Source organism: Trichoplax adhaerens, genomic scaffold (genome assembly GCF_000150275.1).
Source record: "Trichoplax adhaerens TRIADscaffold_12 genomic scaffold, whole genome shotgun sequence".
Taxonomy (NCBI): Eukaryota; Metazoa; Placozoa; class Uniplacotomia; order Trichoplacea; family Trichoplacidae; genus Trichoplax; species Trichoplax adhaerens.
This window is the reverse complement of record NW_002060954.1, coordinates 1,000,893-1,018,092: the sequence shown is the minus strand read 5'-3', so window position 1 is coordinate 1,018,092 and position 17,200 is coordinate 1,000,893. Positions and strand designations below refer to the sequence as shown.

The 17,200-nt window shown below is 32.8% G+C and overlaps 4 protein-coding genes across 4 annotated transcripts; 2 read left to right on the top strand and 2 right to left on the bottom strand.

Moving 5' to 3' along the window:
• Positions 1 to 448: 448 nt before the first annotated feature.
• On the bottom strand, positions 449 to 2,576 carry TRIADDRAFT_59812 (uncharacterized protein; the record flags this gene model as incomplete). The annotated part of the gene is made up of 4 exons (XM_002115736.1): positions 449 to 706; positions 777 to 983; positions 1,130 to 1,366; positions 2,229 to 2,576. The coding sequence occupies 4 exons, from the start codon at positions 2,574 to 2,576 to the stop codon at positions 449 to 451; spliced, it is 1,050 nt and encodes a 349-aa protein (XP_002115772.1).
• A 1,040-nt stretch (positions 2,577 to 3,616) lies between these two features.
• Positions 3,617 to 6,555, top strand: TRIADDRAFT_59811 (uncharacterized protein; the record flags this gene model as incomplete). The annotated part of the gene is made up of 12 exons (XM_002115874.1): positions 3,617 to 3,644; positions 3,893 to 4,008; positions 4,304 to 4,374; positions 4,657 to 4,757; positions 4,946 to 5,010; positions 5,111 to 5,142; positions 5,329 to 5,416; positions 5,757 to 5,810; positions 5,952 to 6,042; positions 6,125 to 6,186; positions 6,276 to 6,376; positions 6,462 to 6,555. 12 exons carry the CDS (start codon positions 3,617 to 3,619, stop codon positions 6,553 to 6,555), a joined length of 903 nt encoding a protein of 300 aa, XP_002115910.1.
• A 976-nt stretch (positions 6,556 to 7,531) lies between these two features.
• On the bottom strand, positions 7,532 to 9,905 carry TRIADDRAFT_59810 (uncharacterized protein; the record flags this gene model as incomplete). Its single annotated transcript, XM_002115735.1, has 6 exons — positions 7,532 to 7,644; positions 7,736 to 7,782; positions 8,071 to 8,156; positions 8,923 to 9,023; positions 9,304 to 9,382; positions 9,792 to 9,905. The coding sequence occupies 6 exons, from the start codon at positions 9,903 to 9,905 to the stop codon at positions 7,532 to 7,534; spliced, it is 540 nt and encodes a 179-aa protein (XP_002115771.1).
• A 1,444-nt stretch (positions 9,906 to 11,349) lies between these two features.
• On the top strand, positions 11,350 to 16,478 carry TRIADDRAFT_30170 (protein phosphatase 1 catalytic subunit gamma isoform; the record flags this gene model as incomplete). Its single annotated transcript, XM_002115873.1, has 8 exons — positions 11,350 to 11,404; positions 11,894 to 12,025; positions 13,266 to 13,496; positions 15,233 to 15,337; positions 15,457 to 15,528; positions 15,882 to 16,033; positions 16,140 to 16,274; positions 16,374 to 16,478. 8 exons carry the CDS (start codon positions 11,350 to 11,352, stop codon positions 16,476 to 16,478), a joined length of 987 nt encoding a protein of 328 aa, XP_002115909.1.
• Between the last annotated feature and the right edge of the window lie 722 nt (positions 16,479 to 17,200).

Sequence of the window (17,200 nt, the reverse complement as noted above, 5' to 3'; positions counted from 1 at the left end):
AAAGAAAGAATTAACACTTACATATTATACATAATCCTGATTGAATGATAAAAAATAGACTATATTTTTTAGATTCTTCAGTTTACGCATTATCTATCATCCAATCATAGCGATGTAGATTGTTCAGTTTAGATTATAATTTGTAATAATGCTCTACTAGGGCATGTAAAGTGCAAAACTATTAGGAAAATGTTATGATATTAGTCATTATAACACAACGTTTGCAGGTGATATCAATAGTGATGGAAATGAACTGATTTTTTAATACATGTTTTCCACTTTATTCTACTTACAGTTTATGTAAAAAAATTTGTTCATTTCTATGATTAAAAAATTTTGATATATGTAACTTCTTACATTCAAATGTAAAGATTTACATATGTCACCCAGTTAATAACTGCAGTAATTACATAATAAAAAGTACGAAGGGTTTGTATATTTGAACTTGTCACGACGCGTTTTTTTCGTTGCTGTTTTCATTTTCCGTAGCTGCATGAGGTGGATTATTTGCTACCCAATAACCGGCCTCTTCGTTTTCTCGCGGAATTAAGTGTGTTTGATTGTATCGTAGGTCTCTAGCTGTAGTAGAACGATTTCCAGTAGAGATAGTAGTTACAGTTGGCATTTGTGATGCTGATGTTCCAGATTGCGAGCATGTTCTGCCTTCAGCAGGATCTTGTCGCACATGTCTATAAGATAGTTGTTGCTAGGAAAATTGATAAAATTCAATCAAGTTAGAACATTATTCAGAAATACTAATTATTTTAATGTATTACCTCTTCCCATTCTTTGGAACTGCCTTGTTGTGTACCTGATCCCGAAGGGCCACGGTTAACAATATTATAAGAATTTGAAGTTAATATATTCGGTCTAAATTCGCGGGGATACAATGTACGACAGAATTCTTGATTTGCATTTGAATGATTCCTTTGTCCGGAATCTTGGTAAATATTCGAGGCCAGACCTGCGGTAAATTGCAAGTTCTAAATTTGGACAACAATATAACCAAAAATTGGGATATTTTCATTTAGTATTGATGAATATTTAATGAAAGCTAAAGCTTTGTAATACTACATATTCATATAGTAAGTCACCAACGTAAAGTTATCTACATATGCTAACAAAATACCCTTTCTCCGAGTTCGAAATTTATATCAGGTTCTTGGAATCCGTCTTGGTTCATACGCTGTGCCATACTAGGATCAAGGACGCATTCAGACTGAAGACACGTCTGAATCAAATTTTTACCAGCTTCAGTGGTCACAATAGGCTGTAATCTAGGAGTTGCAAAAGTATATACGTGACCAGTTTCGGACGCTACCAATACCATTATTTCAGTTCCAGTGAGAGTACACAATTCGAAAGCCTAACCAATATTACAAATTTATTTCTTATCATTTAGTATTGCTGAGAGATATGAATAGTACAGTAATACGTAATATCGAATAATAAAACTTTGATTTTAGGATATCTTAAAGAGTAGTATTTTTAAATATTATACTGCATATGCTGAATGAAATTTAATAAATTGTTGCAAAGTGTATAGCATGACAGATTGGCTTAGAGTCAGTATTTACTTCAGTTTCATATTAGCTTGAGTTATAATTACCGAATGCATAACATTGATGTGAATTATTATTGTTTTAGGAATTATTAGCTCATTATTAACATTATTGCATTTCTATTTTTGTCAATGTGGTTGGTTATAGATTAAAGTAACTACAATACGATGGCTCTATTACAACAAAATAAAGAATGTAATTTTACAACAATACAATTTCGTTCTGTGAATAGCGACAGGCTCTTGGATAATATTTCACAACATGGCCAAAATAATTCTGAAGGTGTTTGTACAATACGATATACTGTATGTCTACTAATAAAATTCGTTTTTCTGATTGGAATTCTATTATTATCCTACAGTGCAATTATACGTAAGGGTATTTTATGAACTTGCAAGCTATGCTTAATTTATAGTCTTGTCGAACATGTAGATGGATATAGTAGTATCAACCATTTACTGTAGGTAGAGTACATTCGATTAAATAGAATTTGTGAATATTGAGTTTATTTGTTTTTCGGAACACTACCACTGACACCACACAGCAATAATATTACGATAAGAATATATTACAATCATAAATTGCAAATAAGAATTTAAAATAGGCATAAAATTCAGCTGTAGCTAGGATGCAACGCAGACACCTATGCGCGTATATTGTACATACCTTTTTCATGATACCACCTTTCCTCTTACTGAATGTTGTAAATCTTTTATTTTTATCTTGAATAAATTTTATATCAATTTTTTGTCTACCTCGAGTTTTCTTTAATAGGGCTTTATCCTCACTAACTTCAGCTGCCATATCGACCGACAGTGGGGTAGCAGATTCACTATCACTATCGAGGGGTATTTCAGTTCTATTTGTTTCTGCGGTGTTTTGATTTGATTCTTGTCGACGAGATGAATGATTTCGTTCATCGGTACTGCGTAGGTTGTCCTGTGCTGGTTTCTTATTAGATCTCTTATCAGAATATCCACTGCCAGCTCTTTTCTTTTCGTTCGACTTAGTCATTTTGGTTGTTCTCCTGTAGTAGTATCCAATATCAACTTTAGTTACTACTATTTTGAATGCTGCTGATCGATGCAGATCTGTAAGTAATACAAGCGAAAATTGAATAGCTAGCAATCTTTAAATGTTGTGCTAAAATTGCGGACTGCTTCTGCAGCTATGCCACGGTACTGTACAGTACAGTATTTACGTACTGTACAGTGTACAGTACAGTACACTATATTGCTGTACTGTAGTGCACTGTTAGTACAATATTCAGTAGTTAACCTGTGACTGGCCGTCCGGTAACGTAAAAGTGTTCAGTAGAGACCCTACAAATTAAAAATTTTAGTGAGTCTGTAGTGTACAGTACAGTACAGCAGACACGGTGATACTGTACAGTACAGTACAGTACTGTAATGTATAGTGTAAAGTACTGTACGCATAAACGTATACTGTACACTGTACACTGTACAGTACAGTCGTGTGACGAACATTAGGGACAGTCACTCTGCTTGCATTCCTCCTCAAATAGCGGCCGTAATGCAGACCTGAGAAAGGTTCGGTTCGATACCTTTATGTTCTATACTGTACTGTACAGTGTACAGTACAGTACTGCACGTTACCATACTGTACAGTGCACAATACTCAGTACTGTAACATAAGTACTGTAGAGTGGAAACATCTACTGTACAGTACATACAGTACAGTACAGTACTGTATAGTACAGTGTACAGTACAATATGCTCCGCTATACAGTATGTACAGTACAGTACAGTACAGTATAACATCTACAGTATACTGTACTGTAGAATACGGTATTGTATGGAGCACAGACAAGAGATTCAAGAAGGAAAGAAAGAAAAAACCTACAGTAAAACCTACAGTACTGTATAGTAGGATATCGTCTGAACCAAGATCTGGTCAGTGGTCAATGGCCATGCTGCAGCCAAGGACTTTAAGCAGTCTGCAGACATTTGCTAAAAAGTATACTTGGTAGAAGATTTCGATATTTTAACAAGTACCAAGGTGCAGTGTGCACTCGCTCGATTCGAGGTTGAAATATGTCGGATAGCAATGAACAACCAGAAGGTAATTTTTAATACTGATATGAATTCAAGTAACAGTTTCAAAGATAGCAATCGTTCAATTTGTTATTTATATTCGTATTGATTGAGTTTTTGAATTAAATTTATGCGTATAAATACTGTACCGTCTGTACCAGTAACCATGACCAAATCGACAATCTAAATCCAATATAGGCGCGCTATTACCAGTATTACTGCGAGTAATATGACACGAAAGTTTGACCATTCTATTTTTTATGATGCTTGAATTAGAAATAGATGCTGCTGCCGACACTAAGAGTGAAGACATTATGCCCACAGTACTACCAAAAACGTCGTCCAAACATAGATACAAAACCTTGAAAAGGAAATTGAAATTTCTTCTTTATGTAAGGGATAAGTCAAATGATATGACTTTTGAATTATAATAATTACAGTATATCATAAACTATATACAGTACAGTGTATGGTGATTAAATGTTATAATGACAGCGTCTACTTTAACCGAAAGTATAGCAGCCTTAGTTCACTGCCATTTATACACTGACAATACTGTACAATAATTATAATCGGAGGGCCTGTTCTGTATATAACCACATATGCTTTTTCTCTAACACTCATAAACTATTCGCCTATTCTTTACACTACTGTAATAGTGCAGCTTTTCTTTATAACGAAATTTAGGAACAAGAATGTTTTCGCGAGGAATTGGTCAAAATTCAGAAGAAGATTCTGCGTGTTTCTATGGATAAGAAGTAAGTACAGTACTACCATGGAACACTAGAGCACCTAGAGTTATGGTGGTCCATGGTACGCACTGCAATAAATACATAAATGTGGTAGTACTGCACCTATAGACATTTTTGATTCTATATCTTGTATTATTAGTAAACTTGTATATTGCTTATTACACACTTAGTATATACAGCTACGTACAGTACTGTATGTAGAATTGATGTGTTTTAATATATTGCTTAATAAATAAATAGCTCTATCAAACTGTAATATACTTCTGTATAAATGTAAATGTATCTCAGTGGAGATGGGGTAATTACTCTTGAACATGACGGTATTTTTTGTAACAGCTTTTTACTAGATCGACTTCTTAAATATGAAAATGTACCGCTTTCTTCGTCAGGTAAAAAAGATTTCATGTTTGTAATTAGACTTTTATTTAAGGCGTAATAAATTTTTTAAATAAGCTTTAGTTGTACATGTGATACTATAAAATCAACTATGTCAGCTTTTGAAGAGTATTTATGTGCTTTCTTTCAATTTTAGATCTGTAATAGACATATTTTATATTTATCCTCTTGTTTTGTTTAGATGAAGACGGAACAGCATCTTCTTCGAATGAAAGTGAAATTGAAAGAAAGAGGAAAAAGACGCATGTAGGTTGCAGATATGATTAAATTTTAGTCTGCAATTATTTATGAAATTTATAGTGCAGAGTTTGTGAATTGCAACTTAACTGTTCTTTTAAAAATGTAGCACGCTAATGATGGATCCTCCACTAAATCTAAGTATGTGTGAGTACAGAATGCTACAGATAAATTACTTACGTAAACTACAGTAGTTCAGGTCTGCATTTTTTTCAGGTTTAGTAATTCAGTAATATTGATTAACCTTTTAATATTAACGTGCGAGTATATAAAATCTTTTCTATGCTTATTCACTATCTAAATATCCGTATTTCATTCGACTACAAGGCCAATCAAAGAGAAGAAAAGGAAAAGTCATTTAAGCAAAAAGTCGACGAATCAACGTAGTTCTTCTAATGACACTAAGGAATTAAATGTAAGTATTAGCGTTAACATTAAATTCAATAGCTGATACGCCATCGTTATATCAGTTACCAAATTTTCTAAGATTGAATCTATCAGAGTTGTATAAATATAATATTGCATTATCTATACCTAAATTTATTAACTCTGTAGTTGTCAATAAAATCTTTTACTATATCCAAAGCTGATTTGCTCACTGGTTTAATGTGAAACTGTATTATGTTCTTTGTAAATAATCATATTATCTTAGATTAAATACTCGAATTGGTTGGTATTGTAACTCTTGTTATTTATTACTATTTGTTATGCTGTAAGTATTGACATTAAACGTAATTTATTAATAATGCTATTAGGGTCGTGCCAGTTCCAGCGATAAACAGCTAGTTCGATGTGCGTATGTTGCAGATGTAAGCAAATAACATTAAATGCATTGCTAATTTAAATTACTCTAGAAGAATTTCTGTGTTTAGCATTAGACAACTTTAGTTAAATTTTAATTAAAGGATTCATAACACAATATCATATAAAGGAGTAATTTAATATTGTAGGGAATACAATGTCAGGAAATTGTTAGTAAGTCATCAAAGTTTTCTTACTGTAAACGTCACCGAACGGTTATTCGAATAGGCCCAAAGAACGGTAAGACCTGGTATTATTATGTGAATTATATTTAGTTCTTGTTGGCGAAGATGTATAATATTTAATGTGGCTACCTTTACAGGAAATAGTTCATCTAAGTCTTCTAAAATGATAAAATACTCTTTAGTAAAGAAAGGGCATCACGTAAGAAAGCTTAAGTTAATAATGCATAACACATATATTTCAAGAACTTACCTACTTGAGCTTATTATATTTTCAATTACGTTATGTAGCTTAAAAAAGGGAAGGAGCGCAAAAAATCTCTCCAGGGAGAGTTCTCTCGCCTTTCAACTGACGCTGATATAGGATTGTCACAAGATGCCTTTAGCGATACGTAAGAAACATTTTTGCTAGTGTTGTCCATGACAAACAGGCATTCAGTTAATATTTGCAATTGTATTAAATTTCGTCATGAATAGTTTCGGAGAAAAAGTGGAACAACCCGCAAATGAACTAGAAAGTAGTTTAGATGATTTAATTGAAGAAGAACTTGTCATCGATATGCAAGAATAATCGAATTTTTCATTAAGACTGAATTGATAATTTGGTTTTGATGATTTAGACTCGGAAAGTATTTCATTTTCTTGTAGCTGCTATGATATTAAAGAATATTCCTTCGAATATTGTCATTAATTACCTCTTTAACTTTGTCGCTGTGATTTCTGTTTTGTTCGTATACATGTACATGCTTTACTAAATTATATTCGAATTTTTAACTACTGTCTGTAATTATAAACTGTTAAAGATCTTACATAGTAATGTTATGATATACCAAGAAAAGAAGGATACATAATTGGACAACAGATTGTATGTGACATTTAAGCTATTATCTGGTTCATGGACCAGATTTTGATTTCCTGTCTTTCTAGATACATTATATGGGTACAACATGGAGTACTGTATTGGCTGAAACAGCCGCTCCTTATTTACAGTCATAAATTGTCAATAAATTTTCATAACAAAACCTACTAGAAGAGCTTTACTACAGTCTACATTGACTAAAGTTGATAGTTAACTTCGTAAACATCATGCAAATGGGTAGGAAAATGAAGAAGTAATAACAACTTTAAAATTTGCACTGTTGGTTCCTAAATGTTACGATATGTCATGATAGACAACAGTAATAGCCACTGAATTTTACACAGGTACTTTTCGTAGGATTAACTATATTGCTTTATTTGTAATATACAATTACTTATACAACATACTGTGGAATCATTATATAATAAAAATATGAAGGTGAACTCTTACAGCTCTTCGTTCACATCAATAGTTATTTTCAGAAAATGGTCAACAGGATTTTAACGATTTCTTTTTAGATGTATTGTGCAATATTGAGATATCATGATAGAGTAGAGCTACAGAACTATGATATAACATATGGTATTAAAAATATTAAAAATCGCATGAACCGACCACTACAGAATATATTATACAACTATATACATACTATTAATTATAATCTTAAAGTAGATACTTTTAGCAGGGGTTATCTTCCTCCTATTATAAAAGAATTTTCTTCTACTTGTTGGGTCTCTACAGAGTCACTATTATCTTCATCACGGTCATTACTTTTCATATCCTCTTTCATCGTTGCGGCTCCTAAGAAGAAATATCATGAGTACAAAGTTGTTACTGTATATCTAAATTGCACTGAAATTGTAAGATATTAGAGAATAAATTTAGTTTTTACCAGTATTTCTTTTTTTATGCTCGAGTTGCTTCTGCTTTTTACGTAATCTGTAGAGTATTTATATAATAAGCACATTGTTATAGTTTAAAATATATTGTCTGTATTGCATACTAAATAATGCGTGATATCTCATACATCTGATACAGGAAACATCTAATGCAATATCACGATAGTTTCGTCAGCATTAAGACAAGGGCAAGATGCATATACGTATGTACATTATAAAATTTGTAACATCTGCAATGATTCTACATGTACTGGCAGTAATCAACCTAAAGCAACTGATTGTATGTAAGCTTCGTCGTACAAATGCTCCTAATGATGTAAGATAGCACCTTTTATTACGCTTTTTGGCTGTCCGTTCTTCGGTTTCCTTTCGATCACTTTCTATCTTTCTTTGAAGTTCTTGATTGGATTCATCCTTATCCATTAAGAAAAACATCATTTTAGTTCGATGTATCGGTACTACTCTACGGTTTTTGCATCTGAATCATTTTTCATGCGAATCTTAGAGTGTCACATTGGCGGGGTCTACGTTTAATACTGTATAGACTATTTCATATTGTTTAGTATACAGTAAAACATATACTGTAGGCTTGTAAATTGCTAACCTTTTCGTTCATCAGCAATTAAACTGATGCACCGATGCATTTATCATAGCGCGATATACGTACCTTTTATGAGGATTTTATGTTTCGTCTAATAATTTTAGCAAATTAGGAGGGATAGATGACTACTATTGTCGGTCGTGACTCATCATCTAGATGTTTCTTTCGACGTTTACATATAATTACCAAATATATGTTTATAATTGGTTTCGGATTATGTAAATTTTGCTTCTGATATTGTACAGTATACTGAGTAGTGAGTAGCAGCAGCAATTAATGAGTATTAAGTAGTGTACTTATGTAATTTGTTGTTTATTAACATGCAGTCATGTATTCGTTCCCCATTTATCTCAATTATTGCTGCAATAGTAAATCTATGTAATATAATACTTTGGGTAGACTTGAGAATTGCAATGCTCAAGTAAACAATTTATATAAAAACGATCAATGCATTTAGTATAAAGGATATCAGTAATTGGATTCGAAGTAATATTAGTACAGTATGAGCTGTTATATTGATTGGATGATGAAGATTGAAGAGTTGATTTTCTTACGTATACTGTACGAGTGTTACCTTACCTTTTTCGCTTGTTCTTCAATGAGTCGTAAGCGATTATACTCTCTCCTCCTACTACCTCTATAGACATGAAATTCGCCACTTCCAGCTCCTGCACTTGAGCCTAAAAATGAAGCGTAAGTAACTGTGAATGTTGCTATTTACTAAACTAAAAGAATCATCACAGCGGCTTAATAATTAATCTATAAGAATTGGTTAAAGGTTTACAAGTATTGAGCGGACGATAGCAAAAATTGTGGTTTATTTTCATGATCAGCAATATATAAATACTAGAGTAAATGTGTGCACACATTGGTACATTATATTACTTACGATATTATGATGTACATGTAATGTATTTACGTTTATCGGAATGCAAAAAGCTAACGAGCTTTGAAACTAACCCATAATTTCTCGGACAAATTCGGGAGGTAGTGGCGATGCTTTCTCTTGATTCACTTTGGGAATGTGAATAGGTCGATCCTATCAAAGCCAACAGTTGTATAGTATGTCAGTATAATGTTTCTACAGCAAAGAATAGTTTGATTAAAAGCGAAATTTGTGATGAGGAAGAATGTTAATTTTATCCATTCTTACATAAGACGTGAAATAATTTCGTAACAGTTAATAGGTACGAATACAGTATGGCTTATCAATTGAAAGTTATATAACGTTGGGTTTATGAAGTAGCAGCTAGATGCCCTGTATACTTGTATAGTTTTTTACGGTTATGGACTTAACGTTCAGCTAGTCTTGGTTGGCAGTAATTTGTCAGTTTAAATTAAGCAGTCATTGACTTTAGATGGATTCTCGTGCAGGACTTTGGATGTTTCATGCTGCTGCCAAGTGTGCACACACAAGTGTAAAATTCTGAATCTTAAAAGTTTCTTACCACATTCTTCATTAGTCTATCAAGATGAATCTTTTGTACTTGCGCGCAGTTCTTAGGGACAATCACGGTTTTATCTGGTTTATTGCTGGCCTTCTCGTCTTGTTTAGTGGCCATGATGGTTTCGCTGAAGAATGATGGAATCGTAGTCGCATAATCAGTGCAAGGTATCGAACATTTATAGTTAACCATACAGTACAATACAGTACAGTACTGTACTGTAAGGAAAACACCATATCCAGTACGGTAACTTGTGTACAGTACTGTACAGTGTACACTGTACAGTACAGCATACAGTTACTGTAAAGTAGTAATTTGTGTACAGTACAGCACAGTACTATACTGTACAGTGTACAGTACACTGTACTGTACACTGTACAGTCGATATGCTGCATATCGTCACTACTACAGTCTACAGTCTACAGTACAGTACAGTACAGTAATAATTTGTGTACTGTACTGTACAGCATGTTTAACTTCGTTTTAGAATTTCGATGTAAAAAATCGACTTCCTTCATTGCAATTAAAATGACTTAATATTATATGTGCTGGTAGAGTAACTAATATAGAATCTTTAGCTCATTAGCTACATGCTGGTATAAAATCGATACAGTTTTGATATTGATAATAGCATTTAAATAGAATTCTTATAATCTAAAGCGAATGTACAGTAAACATGCTGTACTGTACTGTACACTGTACTGTACTGTCGATATGCTGCATATCGTCAGTACTACAGTATACTGTACGTACAGTGTACAGTACTGTACTGTACGGTTTGGCTGATCAGATCCGTTAATACTGTAGAGTACAGTATAGTGTGCAGTAGCGATGAATGCTGCAGTCAGTTTCAGGTACTGTACTGTAGGTGATCGAGGACTTGAATGCATGAAAATGATTCAATGGACAGTAAAAACTACTAGTATAGTACACGAAGAATATCGTGAGAGACGGTTCCACCAGAAATAGAATCATAAATGATGAATAAATAAATAAATAAATGAAGAAATAAATAAATATAGTCAGTAATATAGTCAGTTCTTGAATTTGATCAACTGTACAGTACTATACTACAGTGTAATGTACTGTAGTACACTAAATTGAGCAGCCGTTAAAAATTGAATTTTTCTTATCTTCACATACGCGCTTACACGTACAGTACTGGACAGTGTACAGCAGGGTACGATGGCAAGGTCAGACTGCTATACTGTTCAACAAGGAATTGACTTTTTGGAAAATTAGTACTACAATGCACAGTGCACAGCTGCTCTACAGTACTGTACTACAGTACAATCCAGAAGACCCGGCAGTTGACCCTAGCATCGGATGACACGCTTTGTATGGTACTCTACACTGTACAGTGCTCCATACTCAATACTGTATGTATTGCGGTAAAGGCAATATCAAAATAACTAGTGGCCATCTTTTACGTCTTCTCGATTGTACCCGCTTTTACTGTACAACAGTAGCTTGGGCTCTTTGCGACGCCTTGGTAGTATCGCTCTTGAATCTTCGTTAATCATAGCTAGAATCTTGTTAATTACGTTAAAAATCGAAAAAGATGAGTGAAACAGACAAGCTTAATGTTGAAAGTATCATCTCTAGATTACTAGAAGGTAGATTGATTGGTGTACTTTTCTTGCATCAATGGATGATCATTTCATATACTTACAGTATTTGGAACTTGTTTTCTGGATACCGTTCTTGAATTTTAAATTTGAATTCCTGTATAAAATTGTATTTTGCGTTATTGTCTATGAACGTTTAGAAATTATATTCGGACTAGTAGATATCGTCTGTATAGCTTGCTAAAAGTTGAAAATTTAATTCCTATTTATTACAAAAGTCATGAAATCATCACTTATACGTATCTGGATATTAATAAAATCTGCTTACGTTGCATTAGTGCAACACTGCGACGTTTTTACATTACTGTTGTACAACAACTGTTTCATTGATCATTTATATCGTTCAGTTGTGAAGATGTAGCATTAGTATGGGTTATAGACATCTTTTCTATTCATGGCGAAATTTGCTCGGTTCTGACACTCTGTGTGCTGTAATTTCCTATCTTTTTTTAATCCAATTTTTTTTTTATTCAATAGTTCGTGGTTCTAGGCCTGGTAAAAATGTCCAATTGTCGGAAAGTGAAATTCGTGGTTTATGTTTAAAATCGCGTGAAATATTTTTGAGTCAACCTATCCTATTAGAACTAGAGGCTCCTTTAAAAATCTGTGGTAAGTGATGTCTTTGGTAAATGTTTAAAATCGATCTTTTCAACGTGTCAACCCTGAATACTCTTAATATACAATACTGTACTTGGAAAGTTTTAAAAAGTTACACTCTAGTGAACTTGATCCAACTATTGTTCAGGTTTGCATCGATTGTACCCATCGTTTTTATTGTGGATAAGTTAACATCTTTCAAGAATGTTTTTTTACTTGCTGATAGCCTGCTTGTACTTGTACTGTTCAAAGTGTATACGTATGATAAGAGTTACGCCTGATGATAGAACTATTTTTGCTGTCGAGAGTTTTGACAAGATAGAAATTTTCAAGGGATTTTTGTTATTAACAGTGTATAGAATTGGCGTCCTTATTTATTTATTTACTCGTGCAGTATGGTAATAAGGGTCTCTACAGCAGCGGTGCAGCGAAGGCTGTAAACTTTTAAAATTGGATGAACATGCACCCTGCAGTTTCAATTAGAACTTTCAATATTGCTCATGTGTATCAATAAATAGATATCGCGCAATGTGCCCTTGCTGCACTGTATGTACAAAAATACGATATACAAAATAGATAGCAAATTTTTTATCGTGTTATTTTCTGTCGTAGAAATGATGCCGACTGTAAATAATATCGCTGTTGTACTCCGAGTTTCCGAGTGGCAACGCAAAAATGTTTGAATACTGTATACGTTCACCATGTTGCTAACTTTTCGCCATCATAGGATCAATTTTTAATGATATAAAAACTTTGAAATGGAATTCAAATTGTATACGCATTAATTTAATCCAATTTTTTGAGTTTTCTGGAAAATTTTTTTTTCTTATTTTCTTCTTAGCAATACAGTACCGTACCTCTATAGTACTGTACTATAGAAGTTTTTCTTTTGCCTCTCTGCGCTATACTACAGTATGTACTATGCTGACGGTACCGTATATACAACTATACAATTAACTATTCGTTAGTCAGTAACTAGACTGTACGATCGACACAGTACAGTACAGTACAATATATAGAAAGAAAAAATTTTTAGATGGGGACTATCGTCGTGTTGTCATTAATTATCGATACTCTCTCTCTATGAGCTGCGAGAATATGCGCTATTAGTGCATTGGACTAAGCTAGAGAAGACGCCATTCAGTAAAATAAGAATCTATTTCTTTACTTATATTAGTCTGAATCTTTTTCTACTTAGGAAAATACAACTAGAATAATAATAATTATCAATTGATTTTTTTCATTTTTCCAGGTGATATTCACGGGCAGTACTATGATTTATTAAGGCTTTTCGAATATGGCGGTTTTCCACCTGATTCTAATTACTTATTCCTGGGTGATTATGTTGATCGTGGCAAGCAATCACTGGAAACAATTTGCTTACTCTTAGCATATAAAATTAAGTATCCCGAGAATTTCTTTTTGTTACGAGGGAATCATGAATGCGCTAGTATTAATAGAATATATGGATTTTACGATGAATGTAAGTACATACAGAAATCGATTTAACACGTTGAACATGCTAGTACTTTTTGCTCGCCATTTAAATCCGACGTTACAATTTATTTATGATCCTTCTACAATGAGTGACTAATGGTTAGTTTATAGATTGCTTATTTATTTCTTAATCAGTTTGCCAATACTAGTTAGTATGATGGCATGTGTACATATCTTTCGTTTTTCTTGTTTTATCCGCTCTGACCTTGCGTATTGAATTCTGTTATGATGTCGTATATGACTTTCCGCTAACCGTGGTAGAGTGTAACATCATTCGTTGGTTGGTTGTTTTAAATTTATATTATATTACAATTTTATACATGTATTAATGATATGCTCATACGTATGTTTGTATAACGGGAAATCTTCTATAGCTAAAGTACCGCGTAGGATATTACTGATATTGGCTCGTTTTGGAAGGCAGATATTATAGTACTTCCCATTTTTTTCTCTACGATACAGTTGGATATACAGCATTATTAGCGAAGATTAGCTTTTAATAACTATTGATACTCCGTTAAATTATAACACTATCAATCAATTTATTTAGTCGATAGAAGTTAGTGCAGTAATGTCATTGGTCAAATCGGTTGCTGGTTACTATATGAATTATATTTTTATAGTAGAGTCCCTAGGTATTCTCTTAATTTTTATATAGTATTTGAGAAAAAAGCTATAGTAAGTTAAATCGTCGATTGCTATCAATGTTATTTTTTACAGGTTATAATAAAAATAATGCAGTCAATTTGTAGTTAGTGTATTCGTACGTGTGAGGCGAGAGTAGATTTTATGTTGGGAGTAGCTTTAATGTTTCAATCAGATCTGCAACCATGTCTGCAACACTATTCTTCGTAGTAAATAAATTTTACAATTTATGCAATATCGATTTCTCCGGGATTTTTAGAAATCGTTGACACCGTTATGATGATTGTATTGGCTAATGCACGAAAATTAAAATGATATCGGCAACGCCTGAGAGTATTACTATAGAAAAAGAAGGATCTAAATTTTTTAAAGTTAAGCTCCTCATAGGAATCATCGTTGCTAAGAACTTACAGTGACATTAAATGGACATTACATAATAATTATATAAGCACACTGTACAGTACAGTAAATTATTGGACGCGCATGCGAGTACGTGTTATAAGAATAATCTACTGTACACTCGAGAGTGTTGTTCACATATATGATATTGTCTTTGCATAGATTAATAAAGAACCTATGAGTATAACAAGACTCGAATTTTTTGAACGCAATTGTACAATCTCATGATTACTTTATAGCTGGTTTTTGGGTCGTGTATTTTTGTCTAATAATAATGAATAAATACCCTTTAGTAATTGCTGCGGAACTGGTAGTATAAACCTACGGCTTTATTGAAATTCGATTTTGATTCTCTGTATACCATATTTTTGGTACTTTTATTCCATTGAATAGTCATTGTTTTCGATATATAAAAGACAGATAGTCGGAACTTGATTTTATTATCTTGGAATCATTTGTGATATTTTTTTACGGCTACCTTTTTATCAGTACTTGCTAATTTATGTATGGATAGCGATGTTTTGTTTTGTATTTTTATGTGAAGATAGTTAATTGCTTCAGATTTTAACTTCATGTTCATCTTGAATTCAAGTATCCAACATTATAACGTGAATATAGGAAAGACGTCATGGTATTTTTGATTGGCTAACTATTCGTTTCTATATATCAAATGTATAGGTAAAAGGAGGTACAATATCAAACTGTGGAAGACGTTTACCGATTGCTTTAATTGTTTACCAGTAGCAGCTATATTAGACGAAAAGATCTTTTGTTGTCATGGCGGTTAGTAGACAAATTTTACATAATCTATGTAATCCGTTCTTGTTTATATATAGAGTTCTATAGTCTATATTAATTAATATGGTATTGTACACATACTATTCCTATGTCAATACAAATAGGTCTATCTCCGGATCTTATGTCTATGGAACAAATTAGAAGAATCATGAGACCAACAGACGTTCCTGATCAAGGTTTGCAAAATGTTTAGTCGACTTTAATTTATTCGTCACGAAAGTAATTTTTTAAGTTATACATTGCAATTATTGCTGTACACATGTAACCATACCAGTACAATCAGTACAGTATAGATTTTTTTTACCATAATAATACTATACGTCATACCGTACGAGACTGTATTACTAGAGTAAAGTGAATTCTATTTATTAGCCGGTTATATTACAGTAACTAATAGCGATGTTAACATGGTACTATGCTGGATATCAGCAAATTTTATCTGCCATAATAAAGATTTACAGTTGCTACTGACTTTGAGTAAGCAGATCTGTTGTGGCTGAAGATTAATTATGTAACTATATACTTACAGGATTACTATGCGATTTATTATGGTCGGATCCTGATAAAGAGATAATGGGCTGGGGTGAGAATGATCGTGGAGTCTCATACACGTTTGGTGGTGAGGTCGTTGGTAAATTCTTAAGCAAACATGACTTGGATTTGATTTGTCGCGCACATCAGGTAATTTACGTATATATTTGGCTCTACTTAATTAGTTATCATATCCTGTAATATAGATCCTTGCTAAAATATAAGCTATCTGACATATATTTAATTATCATTAAAGGTTGTGGAAGATGGCTATGAATTTTTTGCTAAGCGTCAATTGGTTACACTATTTTCTGCACCTAATTATTGTGGTGAATTCGATAATGCTGGTGCTATGATGAGTGTCGATGAGACATTAATGTGCTCGTTCCAGGTAAAACAATTAAGTAATGTAAGATATCTGACATTGATTACACACGGATAGTTGATGACGGTTTAAACGTAAGTGTATTAATTAACCTCTTGATATTAGATTCTTAAACCGGCGGATAAGAAGAAATTTTCTTATAGCAATGTCAATCCTGGAAGGCCTAATACACCTCCAAAAAATCAGAAACCAAAAGGCGTAAAAAAATAAAGCTTATCACTTTTAACTATATTAGTTGTACTATAGAATGCCTCAAATTATTCTATGTACAGATACTACTGTCACTGAACAGTTTTATGGCTGCACTAGATTAACGCTCAATTGCAATCGTACATCATGGTATAGATATGTCATAATAATAATAATAATAATAATAATAATAATGAAATTATGTTGTAGAACATCAGAAATTCCAAAAGGGCATAACTTTACGTATATTAACGTCTTTTTCGGTGCATATTTAGTATCTTTTTAATGTTATAGTGTTATGTGGATTTGAAAGCAATTTGTAAGAATGCACAGAACGTTTGCATTATATCTTGACTATCACTTTACTGTACGTAGTAAGTGCGCGTATATAAAGATAGTGTCAGTTATTGACTTGGGTTCTCTAACGTGTATCATGCGTATTTATTGGTATCACACATTAGCTCTTTTCATGATTAATACTTAAATCTCTAATTATGTTGCTATTTCGATCGATTGCTTATAACTGTGTTTAATTACCAACTGTATCCTTTATGATATACAAATTATGTATTTACCGCTGTAAGCTTTTTATCATTTTTGCCGTTGATACCGAGGTTTAATGCACATGTATTAACACCTCCTTAATAGAAATAAGAAGGCATAGTATTACTATACCACGATACCGTGAAATAGGTCTACGAATGCAGTTTCTTTGTGTTCAATGTTAGCACTTCGGTAACATG